The sequence below is a fragment of the Narcine bancroftii genome, chromosome 14 (assembly GCF_036971445.1).
Source record: "Narcine bancroftii isolate sNarBan1 chromosome 14, sNarBan1.hap1, whole genome shotgun sequence".
In the NCBI taxonomy this organism is placed as follows: Eukaryota; Metazoa; Chordata; class Chondrichthyes; order Torpediniformes; family Narcinidae; genus Narcine; species Narcine bancroftii.
In genome coordinates this window covers 2,253,872-2,276,938 of record NC_091482.1, presented here as the reverse complement: position 1 = coordinate 2,276,938, position 23,067 = coordinate 2,253,872, and the positions used below count along the sequence as shown (strand labels likewise).

Below are 23,067 nucleotides of genomic sequence, written 5' to 3'. Positions count from 1 at the left end.
GACATTTTCTGGGAAGAGAGAAGGTGTTGTTGGAATAAAAAAGGTCGACACTATTTTTTGTGCTGAAGAAAGAGCAAGTGTGTTCTTTTAATTGTAGCATAGCCTTTCGTTTACAGAACCTACTTTCTTCCTGAGTACAGTTAGCAGTAAGTAGAAATTCTGCCTGGCCCGCAGAAAAACAATCTCAGGGTTGTATGTCATGTTGTCCATGTTCTTGGACAATAAATCTGATCTTTGAAATTGGCATTGAATTCCCCAATTTCAGATAGTTGCCCCATCCCTTTTTCTCTCATCTGCTCACCAAAGACTCTTGAAAATGTGAGAGATGAGTAAAACTGATAAAAATATGAAGATGAGGAAACTAATATAGATATATGTGTAATGAATAAAGCCAGTATGAATAGGATAAGAATAGATATTAGAATGTAGGAAGTAAAGTTAGTCTGAATAAGATATGGGTCTTCTAGCCCTAGACAGAATTAGCAAGTTCCTCATATGTAATTAGTAAGCCCTACAGTATTAGCAAGTTCTGCATATGAAGAGGTTGTAGCCCTGAGAGGGGGAAGGTGTGAATGAGAACAAAGGCAGGTTTGTGAATAAGGATAATGACATGATGGGACACGACAGGATACCCCTGGTCCTCCAAGTTCAAAGACAGCAGTAGGCAGACAGGATTGCCTAATGCCAAACTCATCCAGGAGGCAGAAAACTTCTACAGGTGGACCGTGATGTGCATTCTGACTGGTTGCATCAATGCCTGGTATGGAGGCACCAACTCTCAGGACAAGAATAAACTCCAGAGGGTTGTTAACTCAGCCTGCAACATCACAGGCACCAGACTTCACCCCATCAAGGACATCGACATGAGATGGTGTCTTAAAAAAAAGCAGCCTCTCTCCTCAGAGACCCCCACTGTGAGAGATAATAGAATATAGGAAGTAAAGCTAGTATTGAAATGAAAAAATGAAATAAGACTAGATTAGAGGAAGTTAAGTAAGTGCTGAGTAGGGATGAATTCCAATAAGATGAATTCTGATAAGAGGAGTGTGAGGAAGGGTTACTCAAGTATAGAATAAGGGTCTTATCTTTCTTTGGCTTGGCTTCGCGGACGAAGATTTATGGAGGGGGTAAAAAGTCCACGTCAGCTGCAGGCTCGTTTGTGGCTGACAAGTCCGATGCGGGACAGGCAGACACGATTGCAGCGGTTGCAGGGGAAAATTGGTTGGTTGGGGTTGGGTGTTGGGTTTTTCCTCCTTTGCCTTTTGTCAGTGAGGTGGGCTCTGCTATATAGAAAGAATTAGCAAGTTCTGCATTTAGTATTAGTAAGTCCTGGGGGTTGAGAGGTGTGAATAAGGACAAAGGCAGATTCATGAATTGGTTGTTTTTCAACTGAAAAACCTCACAAAGATAAGCGTATACAGAGCCGTTGTCATACCCACACTCCTGTTCGGCTCCGAATCATGGGTCCTCTACCGGCACCACCTACGGCTCCTAGAACGCTTCCACCAGCGTTGTCTCCGCTCCATCCTCAACATCCATTGGAGCGCTTACATCCCTAACGTCGAAGTACTCGAGATGGCAGAGGTCGACAGCATCGAGTCCACGCTGCTGAAGATCCAGCTGCGCTGGATGGGTCACGTCTCCAGAATGGAGGACCATCGCCTTCCCAAGATCGTGTTATATGGCGAGCTCTCCACTGGCCACTGTGACAGAGGTGCACCAAAGAAAAGGTACAAGGACTGCCTAAAGAAATCTCTTGGTGCCTGCCACATTGACCACCGCCAGTGGGCTGATAACGCCTCAAACCGTGCATCTTGGCGCCTCACAGTTTGGCGGGCAGCAACCTCCTTTGAAGAAGACCGCAGAGCCCACCTCACTGACAAAAGGCAAAGGAGGAAAAACCCAACACCCAACCCCAACCAACCAATTTTCCCCTGCAACCGCTGCAATCGTGTCTGCCTGTCCCGCATCGGACTTGTCAGCCACAAACGAGCCTGCAGCTGACGTGGACTTTTTACCCCCCCCATAAATCTTCGTCCGCGAAGCCAAGCCAAAGAAAAAAAAGATTCATGAATAAGGACAATGACATGATGGGACCCAGACAGGATTCCCCATGGTCTTTCAAGTTTTACAGAAACTGCAAATAGGCAGACAGAATTTACCAAATGCCAAACCAATCCAGGAAGCAGAAGAATGTTAAGGGGGGGGGGGGGGGAGGGTACCTCTACACTAAAATGAACTGTATAAAAGTTGGGTGAGCCCCAGTATGTGTGTGTATTCCCAGGGTAAGGGGAAGCACCCAACTTTGCACTGTTTTACAATAAATGTTCTTTGTTCTCATTTTTTGTCACGAGCGAAATCTGTGAAGGTACTTCTGTTTCTCACAGTGGTTTATATAAATATTCATACTATGATGCTCCTGCAAAACAAAAAATTTCTAGACTTGTTCATAACAATAAATTCTGATTCATCTTCAAATCAGCAGCAGGTTTAAACCCTCTCAACGACAAGTAACATTGTGAAAGTATTTCCCAAGTTGGGTGAGAAGATCCTGCCAAAATAAAGCACATCTTCAATATGCATTAAAGAGGCAATAACAAATGATTCACACTGGGGGAACAGGTCCCACACACTCACAGTGACCCTCACTGGGGGAACAGGTCCCACACACTCACAGTGACCCTCACTGGGGGGACGGGTCCCACACACTCACAGTGATCCTCACTGGGGGGACGGGTCCCACACACTCACAGTGATCCTCACTGGGGGGACGGGTCCCACACACTCACAGTGACCCTCACTGGGGGGACGGGTCCCACACACTCACAGTGATCCTCACTGGGGGGACGGGTCCCACACACTCACAGTGATCCTCACTGGGGGGACGGGTCCCACACACTCACAGTGACCCTCACTGGGGGACGGGTCCCACACACTCACAGTGACCCTCACTGGGGGGACGGGTCCCACACACTCACAGTGATCCTCACTGGGGGGACGGGCCCCACACACTCACAGTGACCCTCACTGGGGGGACGGGTCCCACACACTCACAGTGACCCTCACTGGGGGGACGGGTCCCACACACTCACAGTGACCCTCACTGGGGGGACGGGTCCCACACACTCACAGTGACCCTCACTGGGGGGACGGGTCCCACACACTCACAGTGACCCTCACTGGGGGGACGGGTCCCACACACTCACAGTGATCCTCACTGGGGGGACGGGTCCCACACACTCACAGTGATCCTCACTGGGGGGACGGGTCCCACACACTCACAGTGACCCTCACTGGGGGACGGGTCCCACACACTCACAGTGACCCTCACTGGGGGACGGGTCCCACACACTCACAGTGACCCTCACTGGGGGACGGGTCCCACACACTCACAGTGACCCTCACTGGGGGAACAGCCCCCCACACTCACAGTGACCCTCACTGGGGGAACGGTCCCACACACTCACAGTGACCCTCACTGGGGGACGGGTCCCACACACTCACAGTGACCCTCACTGGGGGACGGGTCCCACACACATACAGAAGTTTAAACATGAAGAACCCATGTGCACAAACACAAACATTGTTTTCAAAATGTGGTCTATCCTGTGGAGTTTGGGTTTGAGACGTGGACACAGAATTTCAGTCAGAACAACTCCCAGTGAGAAAGGAAAGCCTCCTGTCATGAAGAATTCTCCATTTACAAACCCACTTCAAAGAATGTTGGTGATTTATGAGAACAAAATCAAAAATCGATAAGCTTCCATCTTGGGTTAAACATTACCAGAGGTCGACAGGAAGGTTTAAACAAATTTGAACAAAGGTAGTTTAAACAAATATCCCAATACAGTGGGTAAGATCCTGTGGTGTTCTGCGGGTGGGCAGACTGACCGCCATGAAGCTCCTGGTGTTTCTCATTATCACATCCCTGAGCCATGCAGCTATAGATACTATAGATAAAGGTAACTGACAACCCCTCCATTTCACAGCCCGTCCTCTGTGGTAGGAGTTAAGTTAGCTCGGTATCTGCTGGGGCGGGGCGGGCGCTGGGGCGGGGCGGGCGCTGGGGCGGGGCGGGCGCTGGGGCGGGGCGGGCGCTGGGGCGGGGCGGGCGCTGGGGCGGGGCGGGCGCTGGGGCGGGGCGGGCGCTGGGGCGGGGCGGGCGCTGGGGCGGGGCGGGCGCTGGGGCGGGGCGGGCGCTGGGGCGGGGCGGGCGCTGGGGCGGGGCGGGCGCTGGGGCGGGGCGGGCGCTGGGGCGGGGCGGGCGCTGGGGCGGGGCGGGCGCTGGGGCGGGGCGGGCGCTGGGGCGGGGCGGGCGCTGGGGCGGGGCGGGCGCTGGGGCGGGGCGGGCGCTGGGGCGGGGCGGGCGCTGGGGCGGGGCGGGCGCTGGGGCGGGGCGGGCGCTGGGGCGGGGCGGGCGCTGGGGCGGGGCGGGCGCTGGGGCGGGGCGGGCGCTGGGGCGGGGCGGGCGCTGGGGCGGGGCGGGCGCTGGGGCGGGGCGGGCGCTGGGGCGGGGCGGGCGCTGGGGCGGGGCGGGCGCTGGGGCGGGGCGGGCGCTGGGGCGGGGCGGGCGCTGGGGCGGGGCGGGCGCTGGGGCGGGGCGGGCGCTGGGGCGGGGCGGGCGCTGGGGCGGGGCGGGCGCTGGGGCGGGGCGGGCGCTGGGGCGGGGCGGGCGCTGGGGCGGGGCGGGCGCTGGGGCGGGGCGGGCGCTGGGGCGGGGCGGGCGCTGGGGCGGGGCGGGCGCTGGGGCGGGGCGGGCGCTGGGGCGGGGCGGGCGCTGGGGCGGGGCGGGCGCTGGGGCGGGGCGGGCGCTGGGGCGGGGCGGGCGCTGGGGCGGGGCGGGCGCTGGGGCGGGGCGGGCGCTGGGGCGGGGCGGGCGCTGGGGCGGGGCGGGCGCTGGGGCGGGGCGGGCGCTGGGGCGGGGCGGGCGCTGGGGCGGGGCGGGCGCTGGGGCGGGGCGGGCGCTGGGGCGGGGCGGGCGCTGGGGCGGGGCGGGCGCTGGGGCGGGGCGGGCGCTGGGGCGGGGCGGGCGCTGGGGCGGGGCGGGCGCTGGGGCGGGGCGGGCGCTGGGGCGGGGCGGGCGCTGGGGCGGGGCGGGCGCTGGGGCGGGGCGGGCGCTGGGGCGGGGCGGGCGCTGGGGCGGGGCGGGCGCTGGGGCGGGGCGGGCGCTGGGGCGGGGCGGGCGCTGGGGCGGGGCGGGCGCTGGGGCGGGGCGGGCGCTGGGGCGGGGCGGGCGCTGGGGCGGGGCGGGCGCTGGGGCGGGGCGGGCGCTGGGGCGGGGCGGGCGCTGGGGCGGGGCGGGCGCTGGGGCGGGGCGGGCGCTGGGGCGGGGCGGGCGCTGGGGCGGGGCGGGCGCTGGGGCGGGGCGGGCGCTGGGGCGGGGCGGGCGCTGGGGCGGGGCGGGCGCTGGGGCGGGGCGGGCGCTGGGGCGGGGCGGGCGCTGGGGCGGGGCGGGCGCTGGGGCGGGGCGGGCGCTGGGGCGGGGCGGGCGCTGGGGCGGGGCGGGCGCTGGGGCGGGGCGGGCGCTGGGGCGGGGCGGGCGCTGGGGCGGGGCGGGCGCTGGGGCGGGGCGGGCGCTGGGGCGGGGCGGGCGCTGGGGCGGGGCGGGCGCTGGGGCGGGGCGGGCGCTGGGGCGGGGCGGGCGCTGGGGCGGGGCGGGCGCTGGGGCGGGGCGGGCGCTGGGGCGGGGCGGGCGCTGGGGCGGGGCGGGCGCTGGGGCGGGGCGGGCGCTGGGGCGGGGCGGGCGCTGGGGCGGGGCGGGCGCTGGGGCGGGGCGGGCGCTGGGGCGGGGCGGGCGCTGGGGCGGGGCGGGCGCTGGGGCGGGGCGGGCGCTGGGGCGGGGCGGGCGCTGGGGCGGGGCGGGCGCTGGGGCGGGGCGGGCGCTGGGGCGGGGCGGGCGCTGGGGCGGGGCGGGCGCTGGGGCGGGGCGGGCGCTGGGGCGGGGCGGGCGCTGGGGCGGGGCGGGCGCTGGGGCGGGGCGGGCGCTGGGGACCTGTCACTGATTTGCCGCGGTGTGTTCTAGGGTCGTGCATTGGCCGCTGTGACCTGGGCTTCCAGCCTTCTAAGAGATGCCAATGTGACACAATGTGCTCGTTTTACCACAGCTGCTGCCACGACTTCCAGATCGTCTGTGAGAAAAGTAAAGCAAACGCCAGCCTCACACTCTCCCACACATGCACACGCCAGTCCCTCGCTCTCCCACACACGTTCACATGCCAGCTTCATGCTCTCTCACACACACAGACCTCCACTCATGTCACTGTCCGCATGGCGTGAATCAGTCCAAGCAACATCAGAACCTGCACTGAGGAGACAACTGGCTGGGGCGGGGGCTCCGCACGGAGGAGGGATGGCAACGAAGGTGTGGGTGGCACTGAAGGAAGCGGGTTCCGATGGAGTGCACACAGCTGCTCTGGGTTCCCAACAAAGGGGAAATTTTGTGTGTAACGAGAACTTCCCCTCGCTGCTTGTAGACGGACGACAGTGGTGTGTCCACATGGCGAGGAGTGGAGGGTGGGCAGGGGTAGTCTATGGAGGAGACGTCTCTATGGGACGGGAATGCTGGCAGCTTCTGCCACCAGTGTCTGGCACAGTCCTGTGTCTGGCTGCTCAGACACTCCTCTATCCAGATGGTCCCATGTCTGGTCACTCCTCCATCCAGACAGTCACATGTTTATTTTAGCTGGTCAGACAGAGACACGAGGATCCTTGATCCATCCTGTTGTGTGATGAGGTTGCACTGAGGGAAGACCATCTGTCTGATGCAGGTGTTAGGTCCTGAATGGCCCTGTCTGGGTCCATGTGGGATGGTTGGGGGAAATGTCAACCATCCCAGCCCCAGGGAATTCCACTCTGGGAGGTAGTGACCTCACCTCTGGGCCCAGACACTGGTTCTCTGTTCAATACATAGCCCAGCAAGGACTCCAGACACTGGCATCATGAAAAGGAGCTGCTCCCCAACACTCTTCCAAGAGCCCAGGGTGGTTGGCCAAAGGTTGCAACAAACCTTGGACTTCTCTGAGAAGACCCAGAGTTCCCTATCGCAGATGAAGGGAGATCGGCAGAGGGACTCCGAACTGTTCCCACACCCCACCCCGGTGTCCCTGCCCTTCTCCAGACAGTCATTGTAGCAGGTATCACCTTCACCCCACACAATTCCCAACCACTGTTGCTAATCGTTTGTGGGAAGAAAACCCTCTTGTCCTTCCCACAGTAAAGAAACGTCAGCTAGTCTTCTGGGACCTACTCAGTTTCTGAGGAGGATGGAAAGTTCTCAATCTTCTCTCCTACCTCATTCTCCCTGAATATACCACATCAGGACCAGGGAACTTATCCAACTGAATGCTGGTCAAGACACCCAAATCTCCTCCTTTGCAGTACAAATTTATCCCTCCATGACCTTACATCATTCATGGACCACTAAAGATGAGACTGTGTGGAGGGAGCTTTATTCTGGGTCTGACCCCGGGATGTGCGCGATGGGACAGTGCGGAGGGACCTTCACTCTGGGTCTGACCCTGGGAGTGTGTGATGGGACGGTGTGGGAGGGAGCTTCACTCTGTGTCTGATCCAGGAGTGGGTGATGGGACAGTGCGGAGGGATCTTTGCCCGGTGTTTGACTGTGGAAAAGAAAATGATGGATTTTTGTACCGTTAACAAATTTTTGTGGTTTCCAGCCGAAGGAGATTTGTTTGCCCTTTCTGAGGAAGAATACAATGGTTTTAAATCATCTGCTCCCATAGATGAGGTGATTTCCACCCCAGAACCTGAATCATATTCCACTCTCAAAATGGAACCTGAATCAGATTGCACTCGAGAACCGGAGCCCACCCGAGAACCGGAGCCCACCCGAGAACCGGAGCCCACCCGAGAACCGGAGCCCACCCGAGAACCGGAGCCCACCCGAGAACCGGAGCCCACCCGAGAACCGGAGCCACCCGAGAACCGGAGCCCACCCGAGAACCGAGCCCCCGAGAACCGGAGCCCACCCGAGAACCGGAGCCCACCCGAGAACCGGAGCCCACCCGAGAACCGGAGCCCACCCGAGAACCGGAGCCCACCCGAGAACCGGAGCCCACCCGAGAACCGGAGCCCACCCGAGAACCGGAGCCCACCCGAGAACCGGAGCCCACCCGAGAACCGGAGCCCACCGAGAACCGGAGCCCACCCGAGACCGGAGCCACCCGAGAACCGGAGCCCACCCGAGAACCGGAGCCCACCCGAGAACCGGAGCCCACCCGAGAACCGGAGCCCACCCGAGAACCGGAGCCCACCCGAGAACCGGAGCCCACCGAGAACCGGAGCCCACCCGAGAACCGGAGCCCACCCGAGAACCGGAGCCCACCCGAGAACCGGAGCCCACCCGAGAACCGGAGCCCACCCGAGAACCGGAGCCCACCCGAGAACCGGAGCCCACCCGAAACCGGAGCCCACCCGAGAACCGGAGCCCACCCGAGAACCGGAGCCCACCCGAGAACCGGAGCCCACCCGAGAACCGGAGCCACCCGAGAACCGGAGCCCAACCCGAGAAACCGGAGCCCACCCGAGAACCGGAGCCCACCCGAGAACGGAGCCCACCCGAGAACCGGAGCCCACCCTGAGAACGGAGCCCACCCGAGAACCGGAGCCCACCCGAGAACCGGAGCCCACCCGAGAACCGGAGCCCACCCGAGAACCGGAGCCCACCCGAGAACCGGAGCCCACCCGAGAACCGGAGCCCACCGAGAACCGGAGCCCACCCGAGAACCGGAGCCCACCCGAGAACCGGAGCCCACCCGAGAACCGGAGCCCACCCGAGAACCGGAGCCCACCCGAGAACCGGAGCCCACCCGAGAACCGGAGCCCACCCGAGAACCGGAGCCCACCGAGAACCGGAGCCCACCCGAGAACCGGAGCCCACCCGAGAACCGGAGCCCACCCGAGAACCGGAGCCCACCCGAGAACCGGAGCCCACCCGAGAACCGAGCCCACCGAGAACCGGAGCCCACCCGAGAACCGAGCCCACCCGAGAACCGGAGCCCACCCGAGAACCGGAGCCCACCCGAGAACCGGAGCCCACCCGAGAACCGGAGCCCACCCGAGAACCGGAGCCCACCCGAGAACCGAGCCCACCCGAGAACCGGAGCCCCACCCGAGAACCGAGCCCACCCGAGAACCGGAGCCCCCGAGAACCGGAGCCCCCCGAGAACCGGAGCCCACCCGAGAACCGGAGCCCACCCGAGAACCGGAGCCCACCCGAGAACCGGAGCCCACCCGAGAACGGAGCCCACCCGAGAACCGGAGCCCACCCGAGAACCGGAGCCCACCCGAGAACCGGAGCCACCCGAGAACCGGAGCCCACCCGAGAACCGGAGCCCACCCGAGAACCGGAGCCCACCCGAGAACCGGAGCCCACCCGAGAACCGGAGCCCACCCGAGAACCGGAGCCCACCCGAGAACCGGAGCCCACCCGAGAACCGGAGCCCACCCGAGAACCGGAGCCCACCCGAGAACCGGAGCCCACCCGAGAACCGGAGCCCACCGAGAACCGGAGCCCACCCGAGAACCGGAGCCCCACCCGAGAACCGGAGCCCACCCGAGAACCGGAGCCCACCCGAGAACGGAGCCCACCCGAGAACCGGAGCCCACCCGAGAACCGGAGCCCACCCGAGAACCGGAGCCCACCCGAGAACCGGAGCCCACCGAGAACCGGAGCCCACCCGAGAACCGGAGCCCACCCGAGAACCGGAGCCCACCCGAGAACCGGAGCCCACCGAGAACCGGAGCCCACCCGAGAACCGGAGCCCACCCGAGAACCGGAGCCCACCCGAGAACCGGAGCCCACCCGAGAACCGGAGCCCACCCGAGAACCGGAGCCCACCCGAGAACCGGAGCCACCCGAGAACCGGAGCCACCCGAGAACCGGAGCCAGACGATGTGTGTTCCAGTAAGACTCCCTTTGATGCGTTCACTAAACTCAAGAATGGATCGATCCTCGCATTTCAGGGTGAGCTGTGCATCTGTGAGCCTGGGACCATGACATGGCCATTCCCCACCCACCCCCTTCCCCGAGCTATACAGACAGCTGTGTATTCCAACCAATGCCTTTGTTGCATTATCTTGAACTCCCTGTGTAATTGAAATCTGACCTGGGGAGATGTGTGAGCAGGGATGTTTCCAACTTCCTCTTGAACTTCCTGCTGATAAACCCTGGTTGAACTGAAGTTTGGTTGTTTATGACTATACACCTCATGTAGTGAGAGGAGAGGAGTTCTTCCGCAAGCAGTCTCAAGGTCAAAGTTCGGATTTCTCGTCTGAGTACATACATGACACCCCTGAGACCCCGTGGGCACAGCACAATGACCACTTACTATCTCTAACCTTTGAACAATTTATAGTTTCAATGAAAAAAATATCATTCAGCACCAAGCAACAGCAGTGTGAGGTCACAGTGGTGGGGATCATTCAGGAGACCAATGGGTGTGGGGAAGTGTCTGTTTTTAATCCTGTTGGTGGGTGATTTCATCCTCTTCTCCCTGAGGGAGGGAGGGAGAAGTGAGTAGGTTCGGTGTGTGATGGATCCTGCAGTGCGTCGGCTGTCTTTCCCGGGCAGCAGGATGTGTGGATGGAGTCTGTGGAGGGGGAGGGGGCTTGCTGACATTCACCGCCCTCCACAGCTGCTTCTCCCGGCCTTTAGCAGAGCCTCTGTGATGCTCCCAACGAGTCTGCTCTCAACGCACACCCTGCAGAGGTTTGTTGAGGAACAGGAGGAACATTTTGGCACAGAATCCAGTCGGGCACGTGGCAGAGGCACATGTGAAACCACAAACCAGTTGCCATGTTGTGTTCCGACTGTGGGAAGACACGGGGACCCCAAGCACCACGTGGCCCAGCCTCACTCTGTCATCAGCCCACAGTTGCCAGCATAGGGCTCACTCTGCCACAGAGACCAGCCACCAGCCCTGAAGCCCTTATTGGCAAAGATGGAGCATCACAACAACTTTGCTGCCCCCCCACACAATCAATGCTGAATGATATTCCCCACCCCCCTACCAGAGATATCTCCCTCACATCTGAACATGGCTTGTGCAGACTATTCACTAGTGGAACCATGGGCTGAAATTGGGATCCCATCCCAGTGGAAGAGAGAAAACATCAAGGTGGAGAGGAGACTAGATCAAGGTCTGTAAGATTCCGAGAGGAAGAGATAGGGTGGATGGCCAGCACCTCTGACCCAGGGGAGTAAGATTCCGAGAGGAAGAGATAGGGTGGATGGCCAGCACCTCTGACCCAGGGGACGTCTGTACAAAGAGAAGGGAGGGAAATTTAGGGGAGACATCAGGGGTGAGACCTTTTATACAGAGTTGTGGGGGTCTGGAATGCCTTGTCAGGGGATGGTAGTGGAGGCAAGAACATTGGGGGCACTCAAGAGACTCTCAGACACATGGTTGGAGGGAAAATAGAGGGTTACGGGGTCAAGAGGGGCTTTCAGGTTTTTTTGGTAGGAATGCATGGGTCAGCTGAAGGGCCTGTACTGCACTGTAGTGTTCAATGTTCTATCATTGATTCATGGAATTTTATAGCATGGAAACAGGCCCTTTAGCCCATCCTGTCACTGCCGGCCATTTGTCCAACTGGCCTACATTTAGCCTGTCTCCCTCACAACCTTTCACATCCATGGACCCATCAAAACATCTGCACTCTTGCCGTTTCCTCAGGCAGTTCGTTCCACACATTCTCGACCCTCAGTGTGAAGAAGGTGCCCCTGGGGACCCATTGAGGTGTTCCCCCTCCCATCTCGAAAAAGGCATCAAGGTGCAGTTTAAAACAGAGACATGTCCACCGCAGGTGCTTGAATCTGGGGCCCAACACAGAGGGTTTCTGCCTGAAATATCCACCAGTCTTTCTCTCCCACTGAAGTACAGCCTGGTAACAGGCCCTTTCGGCCCACAAACTCTGCCACCCAAATGACCTACAACCCCCAGTACATTTTGAACAGCGGGAGGAAACCAGTGACCCTGGGGAAAGCCCATGCAGGCATGGGGAGAACGAACAAACTCCTTATAGACAGTGCGGGATTCGAACCCTAACACTGTAACAGTGTCACGCTGACTGCTGGGCTGACCGTGCCGTTCAGTGTGTACCACAGATAAAATATTGCCCTGAGAGGCTTCCAGAGAACTCTGGATGCTCCATTTGCAAGGAAAGCCAGGCCAAGGGTATATCCCTGGGAGAGGGGCGGGGATGGGACTCGATGGCCCACTGCCTGGATCATGAACAGCCACTGTAGAGCAGAGCAACGGGGACTGATCTGTTCCATCTCTCTCTCTTTTCAGGACGGTACTTCTATGAACTTGATACAAAAGGCATCATTCCTGGCTATCCCAAGCTAATTCAGGATGTGTGGGGTGTCGAGGGTCCTATCGACGCGGCCTTCACACGGATAAACTGCGAGGGGAAGACCTATCTCTTCAAGGTGGGATCAGTGGGGGGTGCAGAGGGTGTTCAGTGGATTCACAGAGGAACGAGTCCAGACTCAGGCTAAACAAACAATGGATAATCATGGGGAAATAGTAATGGGAAAGACACAAAACAACACGATTCTAAAACTACATCAGCAGTCATGTTGGGCACAGCGATTTCTAATACCAGTGGCCACTACTCTCTCTCTTTATTACACATGTGCAGTATCCCACCAAGAACACATAGATGGAGGTTAAACTCCATGCTACTTAAAAGACAGGAATTTAGAGAGTTTATTGAACGCCAAGTTAAAACATATTTTGAAATAAATACAGAATCAGTGAAAGACAAATTTATATTATGGGACGCAATGAAAGCCTTCATCAGAGGGCAAATAATAAGTTATGAAACTAAGATGAAAAAGGACTACAATCAGGAAATAGAGCAGTTGGAAAGGGAGATAGTAAGTACAGAAAAGGAACTAGCAACAAGGGACGATATAACAAAAAGAGAATTGGTGGACAAAAAAAATACGAAACATTACAAACGTATAAGGTGGAGAAGAACATAATAAAGCAAAAGTATTTTGAGCTAGGAGAAAAAACACACAAAATATTAGCCTGGCAACTTAAAACAGAACATGCTAAAAGAATTGTATTGGCATCAAGGAAAAAGGACAAAAAATTACATATAACGCAATAGAGATTAATGAGAACTTTAAGAAATTTTATGAACAATTATACCAAACTGAGAATGAGGGAAAAGATGATGAAATAGAAGAGTTTTTAGCTAACATTGAACTGCCCAAATTGCAAGAGGAACAAAACAAACTGATAAAACCATTTGAAACAGAGGAAGTACATGATATATTAAAAAAGCTGCCGAACAATAAAACGCCAGGAGAGGATGGACTCTCAATAGAATTCTACAAAATATTTAAAGAGTTATTAACTCCTCCTCTCCTGGACGTATGAACCAGATAGAAGAAACACAACTTGCCAGATTCATGTAAGACTGCAATAATTACAGTAATACCAAAGACAGGGAAGGATCCATTAACACCAGCATCATATAGACCAATATCTCTACTTAATTCAGATTATAAGATAAAGATAATAGCAAAATTATTAGCAAACAGATTGGCCGATTGTGTACCCAAAAAATAGTAAAACAAGATTTATTAAAAGACGAACAGCGGATAATGTCTGTAAATTTATTAATTTAATTCATGGAGTTCAAGGAAGTAAGATACCAACAGTGGCTGTTGCTTTAGATACAGAAAAAGCCTTTGACAGAGTAAAATGGAATTATTTATTCAAAGTATTACAGAGGTTCAATCTACCAGAAAAATATATTAATTGGATTAAAGCATTGTATAATGGACCATTGGCGAAGGTAGCAGTAAATGGATATGTATCGAACCAATTTTAATTAAGTAGGTCAACTAGACAGGGATGTCTCCTATCCCCTTCACTGTTCGCTTTAGCAATAAAACCATTGGCAGAACTGATAAGAACAGAAAATAAAATAAAAGGGATAAAAATAAAGAATAAATCAGTTTATTTGCAGATGACATCATAGTATACTTAACAGAACCAAAATTATCAATAAAAGAATTACACAAGAAATTGAAGGAAAATGGAGAAATATCAGGGTACAAGATCAATGCAAATAAAAGTGAAGCGATGCCAATGAGCAACGCAGACTATACAGAATTTTTAAAAATCACCATTTAAATGGCAAACACAAGCAATCTGATACCTAGGGATCAGGTTAGATAATAACTTAAACCACCTGTACAAACTAAATTATCAGCCACTAATAAAGAAATTGCAGGAAGACTTAGAACATTGGAAACAATTACCACCAACGTTGATAGGGAGGGTAAACTGCATTAAAATTAATGTCTTCCCAAGGATACAATTACCTTAACAATCATTGCCAATTACCTTAACAGAGAAATTCTTCAATTAATAAGGAAATTTTTATGGAAAGGGGGGAAACCAAGGATAGCGCTAGATAAATTAACAGAGTGGTACAACCAAGGTGGTTTGCAGTTATAAAACTTTAAAAATTATTATAGATTAGTACAATTAAGGTATTTATCAGATTTTTAAAATCAAACAAGGGAAAAACCAGATTGGACTAAGACAGAGCTAGATAATATAGGGGAGAAGGTACCAGAACATATACTTTATAAGTGGGATGAAAAGATGGTACGATATAAAAGCTCACCAGTATTGCATCATTTTCTCAATATATGGAAGAAGATTCATTCAGAAAGGAAAAAAATAAATTACCAAAAACCAAAATTATTATTGACACAAAATAGATAACCTTTCCTTTAGAGAATGGAGAGAAAAGGAATTAAGAGATTAGAAAATTGTTTTTTTGGGAAATAATTTATTAATATTTGAACAAATGAAGTACAAATATGAAATAACTCATGGTACAATGTTTGTATACCATTAATTGAAAGCCTACTTAAAGGATAAATTGGGAAACAGACTGAGGTTACCAGAAGGAAGCAGCTTTGAATATGTGATTACAGACAGAATGATAATTAAAAGATTTATAATGAACATCAAGCTGCAAGAGAAGGAAAATGATGAAATAAGCTATAAACCCAAAAAGTGTGAAAAAGATTTAAACACATGTGCAGTAATATTCAGTAGACTTCAATATGTATTCCCGGTTCCCTGTTCCAACAGAGTACGGCTCAGTGCTAAGTATTTCCATATAATACTACAGTCACACTCTCAGTGCAGTGCACACCTTACCAATGTCCCCTGCAGCGATGTCCACAGTTCACAACCTGGCACAGAGCAGCGTTCGTAGTCAGGTCAAAGGAGCAGAGGAATGTGAGGGGATGGCGTGCGAGAGGGGACAGCGTGTGAATGGATGGTGTGTGAGAGGGGACGGCGTGCCTTGCCCTTCTCCTTGTCAGATCATTACATAACCTTCTCGGTCCTTCTCCAGGGCAAGCTGTATTGGCGTTTCAACAATGGCATATTGGAGAGCAACTTTCCCAAGCCGATCCTGGAGGGGTTCCCAGGAATTCCGAGCCACTTGAATGCAGCGCTGGCCCTGCCTGCCTCCGACATCAATGGGAAGGAACGAATTTATTTCTTCAAAGGTAAGAGTAGGTTGAGCCATCCCCGGAGGTTAGGGTCTTGTTCCAGATGCATCTGACCTCCCTCTCCACTCTTTGCTCTGCAGGCACAAATTACTGGGAATACGTCTTCTTCAATCAGCCCAGTCACAATATATGTGCCACCACCTCCATCTCCATCTCCATCCCCCTCGAGAGGTACACCATGGCTAAATACATGGACGTCCCATTCTTCAGATCCACTCAAAGAGGTAAACTTCAGCCGCTGCCTCTTCCGTTAACCACCCCTTCCCCTCTCCCTGGCCTTTACTCTTCTCCTGATTACATGTAGAGTTACACTCCTCACAGAAAGGCCCTTCATCGCATCCGATCCATGCCGACCAAGTTTTCCACAGCTTTGATCCATCTGTCTGGCTTTTATTTTGAAGGAAATGCAGATGAGGATGATTTAATAGGTCTACAAGATTTTGAGAGGCACCAATACAGTGGACAGCCACTGCAGCAAACACAAGAGGATGTCTCTTTAAGGTGAGGGGTGGGAGGCGTAGGGGAGACGTCAGGGAGATACACAGAGAGTTGTGGGTGTCTGGAATACATTGCCAGTGGTGGTGGCTGGAACATGTACACATGTATGGAGAAAAATAGAGGGTTACAGGTGTGATTCAGATTTCAGATTTATTGTCAGAGTACATACAGTTACACTCCTAAGATCCTTTATTCCTGCGGACGAGGCAGAATGACCACTTATTGGTAGTGCAAAAAAAAACACGACTCAACGTGCAAATGTAAACAAATAAAGAAATGTGAAGAGCATGAAACTAACGAATGAGGGAGGGAAGGTTTCATGTGCCTAGTAGGTTTATTTAGGTCGGCACAACATTGTGGGCCAAAGGGCCTGTACTGTGCTAAAATGTACTCTGCTCTAAAGCTTTCCTATGCATCTACCTGTGAAAATGTCTTTCAAAGGTCCCCCCACCTTCCCTGGCAGTTCATTCCACACACCCACCACCCTCTGTGTGAAGGTGTCCAAGAATCCCCTCTAGGTTTAGATGCCCCTACCCTTGGAAAACAACTGTGACTATCCAACTGCTCATAATTTCATAAACCTCAGAGTGCTCAGCCTCCGAAGCCCTGTTCAGAACAATCCCAGTGAACCAATCTCTTCTTGCTACTGCAACTCTCTCGTCCAGGCAACATCTTGGTGAATCTCTCTAGTAGTACCACATCCTTTCTATAGCACGATGGCCATGTCCTCTTGTTCTATCTCCCCCAACCTCAGTGGGGAAACCTTGTACTGATCCCTCATCATTTTGGGTGACCAAAACAGCACAAAATTCTCCAAATTTGGCCTCACCAACGTTTTTCACAACCGCCCAACTTCTCTGCTCGATAGTTTGATTATGAAGGTCAACATGCTAAGATCTCTCTTCATGACCTTGTCCACTTGTACTGCCACTTTCAGGGAATTATGTATCTGTATTCCCAGGTCCCTCTATTCTACCGCACTCCTCAGTGCTGACCATTTACTGTGTACGTCCTTTCTTGGTTTGTCCTTCCAAAATGCAACATCTCACACTCGTCTGCATTAAACTCCATCTGCCATTTTGCAGCCCATTTTGCCAAAACATTGTCTGTTCCATCCATGTTCACCAGATTTTTTGTGATTTCATCAGAATTGGCTTTTCTCCAATTTAGAATCTCAACCCGAGGCCCAGACGTGTCCTTTTCCCTAATTATCGAGAAACTAACAGCATTATGATCACTGGACCCAAAATGTTTCCCTACACATGTCTGCCACCTGTCCCATCTCATTCCCTAATAGGAGATCCAGTGTTGCACTCTAATCGGGACCCCTATATATTTATTTAGGAACCTTTCCTGGACACATTTGGCAAACCCTAACCTATCTCACCCTTTTCCATCCTCCATCACTGCCCCTCACCTCTTCTCCTCCCTTCCTCTGAGTCACAGAGCCAGACGGCTGTGGTTTGTCCCTGGTAGGTCATCTTGCTCAAGAGTTCCAAAACATTGTTATTAGACCATAAGATATAGGACCAGAAGTAGGCCAATCGGCCCATCAAGTCCATTCAACCCTTCCATCATAAGCTGATCCGTTCTCCCCCCTCTCAGCCCCACTGCCCGTCCTTTTCCCCATAACCTTTGATACCCTGAATAATCAAGAACCTGTCAATCTCTCCCTTAAATACCCAACCCGACCTCCAAAGTCGCCTGTGACAGCTGATTCTAGAGGTTCACCACTTTTGGGTGAAAGAAATTCCACCTAATCTCTGTTTTAAATAGTGGCCCTTCAATCCTGAAGTTGTGGCCCCTTATCCTCGACTCCCCTACCATGGGAAACAACATTGCCACATCTACTCTGTCCTGACCTTTCAACATTCAAAATAGAGGTTTCCCCCCCCTCATTCATCTGAACTCCAAGGAGTCCAGTCCAAGAGCCAGAAAACGTTCCTCAGATGCTGATCCCTTCAATCCAGGAATCATCCTTGTGAATCTTCTCTGAACCTTCTCCATTGCCAGAGAGGGGAATGACCACAGGGATATCTGTTCCCTTCCCTTCCTCTGACAGTCACCTCCCTCCAACATTATGGGAGTGACTGCCTCCCCTGTAAACACCTATCCAACACCCCCCTCAGCCTCCCAAATAATCCAGAGTTCACCTTGACTGTGTCCATTTAAACCTCGTCTCCCACCAACAATTTCTTGGTAATGTGTTAAAAGGACAAAGCAAATAAAACACGGATGTCTGCAGCAGACACCATGATGAAGTGAAACCACAAAGCTGGGGAAACTTAGCAGGTCAGACAGTGTACGTCTTAGAGCAAAGGTAACAAGGCACAACCAGGGTTTCAGGCCTGAGCCCTTTGCCAAGGTACAAGCAAAATATAGGCAGGCACCCGAACAGTGGTGGGGGGAGGAGGGGGGTAAAGAGCGTGGTCCCTCAGACAGGAGGTAATAGGTGGATAAGGAAGAGAGGAAACAGCAGCAAACGGGGGGGGGGGGGGGAGTTTGACTCTGTGAATGGAGAGAGAAGGGAACAGGGAAATGGGGAAGGGAGGGAGAACAGGGAGTGGGCCAGCAGGAATGGGAGATCGATGTTAATGCCACCCAGTGGGAGGGTCCATGCTTTGTCAGATTTGTGAATCAACATCTCTCCAACTCCAACCCATTCAGTTCCTCTGCTTCCAATTAATCCCAGTGGACATAAATCCTATGTGTAAGAATGTTCTCCAATTGCTGGCAAGAGAGTGAGTGTCCAGCTATGAGTCGGTCTCCAGCCATTAGACCCCCCCCCCCCGTCCGGCCGTAGTTGTTGGTCCACCCCTCTGGCTGTTCACCCTTGCCCCCCATCCTTGACCCCTGCCAGTGGAACTGACGCTGCCCCTCGCCTTCCCTGCAGACATCACCTCAGGACCGTTCTCCATCAGTCAGGACTGGGTTGGCCTCCCACCCCACGTGGACTCGGCGATGATTGGGAAGCTGTTCGTGACCCGGCAGTATATCCACGAGCAGTCAGACAAGCACGGCCGCAGGAGGGGGACACAGCACGGCCGCAGGAGGGGGACACAGCACGGCCGCAGGAGGGGGACACAGCACGGCCGCAGGAGGGGGACACAGCACGGCCGCAGGAGGGGGACACAGCACGGCCGCAGGAGGGGGACACAGCACGGCCGCAGGAGGGGGACACAGCACGGCCGCAGGAGGGGGACACAGCACGGCCGCAGGAGGGGGACACAGCACGGCCGCAGGAGGGGGACACAGCACGGCCGCAGGAGACAAGACCACAACCCCCTACACTGGAGACCCTTGTCTAGCTGGGAGAGAGACGACTTCATCCTCGTGCCCACACAGAATGTCTACTTCTTCGTCAGAGGTGACTCATCATCCCAGCTCCGGGATCGGCATTAGGAGGAGGGGTCCTGCATCAGTACAGCACGTGAACATAGTACATGGCCTAGACATTAGCCCCACGCGCACGATGCCCAATCAAACTCTGCTGCCTGGACCTGCTACCCATTCCCTTTAGTAAAACATGAAATCTGCAGACACCACAGTTGAAACTCAACAGGTCAAATTTATACAGAAAAGATAACAATACAGAACAAACATTTTGGGCCTGAGCCCTTTGTCAAGGTACAAGCAAGATGTTGGCAGGCGTCCGAACAACATGGTGGGGGGAGGAGCACGGTTCCACAGGCAGAAGGTAATAGGTGGATAAGGGAGGGAGAGCACAGCAGAAAGCAGGGGGGGGGGGGGAGAGCGGGGGGTGGTTCTGTTAATGGCGAGGGAAGGGGGTAGAGAGCGGGAGGGAAGAGGACAGAGGAACGGGAGAAGTCGATGTTAATGGCACCCAGTGGGACAGGGCCCAGACGGAAAATCAAGTGTTGCACCTCCAATTTACGGGTGGTCTTGGTGGGACCATACACGAGGCCACGTCCCATCAAGGCCACCCATAAATTGGAGGAGCAACACTGGATAGTGATTAAAGGGACCAATGGTCAGGTGTGCACTAATGGGTGGGCAGAGTCCTTGATCGGCAGGTGATGCAACTTCTGACTGGGGTCCAGACAGAGGACACATGACCCTCCACATTCCCACCAGGTTTCAGAGAGGTCACATGACCCCCCTGCACAATCCACGCTACACAGGGCCAGCATTGATTGCTTTTGTGAGTGTGGTGGAGGGGGGGTGGTGGGTGTGGGGAGAAACTGCTTATGGTGGTGGTGGGGGATGAGCTGTAAGAGACCTGGACATAGAGTTCCACCGAGGGTGGTTGGGATGTAATCTCTGACGCACAGCTTACACGGAGGCTCTGCTCTTTTGACTTCAGATAAATATTACTGCGTGGACTTCATAACAAAGCAGGTGGCCTTTGTTTGGCCACCGTATCCACGATCCATCGCCAAGTACTGGTTCAAATGTGAGGATAGGCTCAAATAATGCCAGGTGTGGACTGAGCCATCACCTCTGCAGCTGGGAAGCCCACCTCAGACCGGTCGGAGACCAACTCGGAAATAAAAACTCAATTAAGCCACCCTGATGATTCAAGATTATTCATGTAATAAAGACAATGTAGTATTACACCCAACTCGCTTTTGTCTGCTTTAAGGCAGATAGGTTCACAATTGGCAGATATTGCCTGACAAGCCTCTTACAGTCAGAGAAAAAGGGAGAGAGAGAGAGAGAGAGAGAAACAAAAGAGAGACCCCCCCCCACGAGAGAGAAACAAAAGAGAGACCCCCCCCACGAGAGAGAAACAAAAGAGAGACCCCCCCCCCCCACCCAGAGTCACCGAGTATCCGTGGATTTGCCTCCAGCGCTCTCACAGCCACACAGAATCCAGTCCAAACTATCAGCAGCCCGCGCTCCAGATCCAAACCTCCGACACGGTCAGGAACCCTTCAGCACCCTCTCAGATCACAGTTCTGATACCTGGTAACCCCTCAAGCCAGTATCTGGCAGCCCACAGCCTGGCGTGAATCCCTCGACTGCAGTCACCAGCAGCCTACAGCCTGCGCGGGTTTCTCGCCTCGAGTCGCCAGCAACCGCAGGCAGATCCCCTCATTGGCCCACTGCCATGGTCACCGAAACATGGGTCATTTCCTCTGCTTCTCCTTCTCAAAATGGGGATGGTCTCCCCATTTTCTGGTGCCCTGCACCAGTCCTCCACTTCCCCCAGAGTCTGAACCCCCTATGGTTGCTGCTATCTTGGGCCCAGACCCCATGGTTGCAGGATTTTAAATATAACCACCATTGGTGCCATCAACAGTCCATTTAAATCCTGTACAGAGCTGACGGCAGTCAGACTGGGCGGTTGGACCCTGTGAGGAAGTGCTGCGGCTCCACTCCCTGCTCTCCCTGGCTCCGCACCAGCGCTGCCGGCATCTTTTCCCTCCGATTAAAATCCCATTGGGATTCACCGCACTAGAGATGGGGAATGAACCAAAGAACTTTACTGCACAGAAAACAGGCCCTTCAGCCCTTCCAGATTGTGCCGAACCATGCTGGAACCTAGAATAAGAAATTTACCAATGAGGAACTCGGCAGATTAGACAACACCAGGGTCTCAAACAGTTTCTGTTTCAATGCAGGGACTCAATGGGTCAGAGGACATGGGTTAAGAGTGAAAGGGAAAATGTTTCAGGGGAACAGATACATTTTTCCCTAAAGGTGATGTCGCACATGGACAGGGTTGTAAAAAAACCTTTTGGGTATCTTAGCCTTTATAAATCAAAGTATTGAGTATCAAAGTTGGGCTGTTATGTTGAAGTTATTCAAGTCATTGATGAGTCCACCCTTGGAATATTGTGTGCAGTTCTGTTCGCCCAGCAACAGGGAAGATATCAATAAAAATGAGAGTGCAGAGAAGATTTACTAAGATGTTGCTGGGTCTTTAGGAGTTGAGTTACTGGGAAAGGTTAAACAGTTACTCATTGGAACAAAGAAGAAAGAGGGGAGACTTGACAGAGGTTTATAAGATTATGAGGGGTATAGATACAGAGTAGAAGTGAGTAGGATGTTTCCACTTAAATTGGGGGAGATAAATACAAGAGGTCACAGCTTTAGGCTGAAATGGAAGAGGTACAAGGGGATCATTAGGGGAAAATGTTTTCACTAGAAAGTGGTAGGAGTGTGGAATGAGCTGCCATCTAATGTAGTGAATGCAGATTCAATCTTGAGTTTTAAAAATAAATTGGATAAATACATGGATAGGCATGGTCTGGAGGGTTATGAAATGAGAGTAGGTCAGTGGGACTAGCTAGTTTTATTGGCCAGCACAGATCAGAAGGGTTGAATGGCTGTTTTCTGTGCTGTAACATTCTATGAAACATGAGGGGGAACTTCAGAGAGTGGTGAGAGTGTGGAATGAGCTGAAAAATTTGACAAGACTTTGGACAGGTACATAATGGGAGGGGTACAGAGGGCTATGGACTGGGTGCAGGTCAGTGGGACTGGGCAGAAAATTGGTTCAGCGCAGACAAGAAGGGCTGAAGGGGCCGGTTTCTATGCTGTAATGTTCAATGGGAGTGGCCATTTTGGGATTCAGAGGACTGGCGCCACTGGGACAGAAGTTTGAGCAATCCACCAGGACATGGAGAATGAGGAACAGAAACCCAAAAGCTGCAGCCTCGAGCTGCCGAAGTGGTGCAGGCAGCATCCGTGGGGAGAAACAGCCAGCTGATGCTTTGGGGAGTGAGCCCTGAGTTGAGGTGAGAGGGAAGGGGGAAAAGAGGGTCCCATAAGACAAGGTTTGGGGGGGGGGGGGGGAATCTTTCCCAACACTCTGCTCCCTCCCCCCCATTCCTGTGCACACTACCGTTGATTTCCCCCACCCTGTGTTGGGTAAGTATCAGGTTCAGTGGGTTCACAGAGATGAGTGTGGACACAAGTGTTACACTCATACGTAACTTTAATTAACATACAGGAGACAAACAGGGGATGACGTCAAACTATACTTAATTACTACTAGACAACTGTACAGACATTCACAGGAA

At 54.0% G+C, this 23,067-nt stretch overlaps 2 protein-coding genes across 3 annotated transcripts in view; one reads left to right on the top strand and one right to left on the bottom strand.

Moving 5' to 3' along the window:
• Positions 1 to 3,849: 3,849 nt before the first annotated feature.
• vtna (vitronectin a) lies at positions 3,850 to 20,653 on the top strand. 2 transcript variants are annotated; one of them, XM_069910787.1, is made up of 9 exons: positions 3,850 to 3,962; positions 6,023 to 6,139; positions 7,677 to 7,949; positions 9,899 to 9,985; positions 12,315 to 12,454; positions 15,421 to 15,577; positions 15,661 to 15,804; positions 18,972 to 19,445; positions 20,403 to 20,653. In XM_069910787.1, the coding sequence occupies exons 1-9, from the start codon at positions 3,896 to 3,898 to the stop codon at positions 20,510 to 20,512; spliced, it is 1,569 nt and encodes a 522-aa protein (XP_069766888.1). In that variant the 5' UTR covers positions 3,850 to 3,895; the 3' UTR covers positions 20,513 to 20,653. The 2 variants fall into 2 exon arrangements, with proteins under 2 accessions (XP_069766888.1, XP_069766887.1); XM_069910786.1 differs by lacking the exons at positions 7,677 to 7,949; positions 9,899 to 9,985.
• Positions 13,880 to 23,067, bottom strand: part of LOC138749449 (proton-coupled folate transporter-like) — a 52,591-nt gene continuing 43,403 nt past the window's right edge. The window contains exon 7 of the transcript XR_011348649.1: positions 13,880 to 13,947. The gene's annotated coding sequence lies outside the window, so the exon portion shown is untranslated. The remainder of the gene's footprint in view (positions 13,948 to 23,067) is intronic.

Excerpts from the sequence above, each read along its gene's own strand:
- vtna (XM_069910787.1), top strand. The coding sequence starts at position 3,896 with ATGAAGCTCCTGGTGTTTCTCATTATCACATCCCTGAGCCATGCAGCT. Across the intron at positions 9,986-12,314 it reads ATCGATCCTCGCATTTCAGG|GACGGTACTTCTATGAACTT; the intron begins GTGAGCTGTGCA and ends CTCTCTTTTCAG. Across the intron at positions 12,455-15,420 it reads GGAAGACCTATCTCTTCAAG|GGCAAGCTGTATTGGCGTTT; the intron begins GTGGGATCAGTG and ends GTCCTTCTCCAG.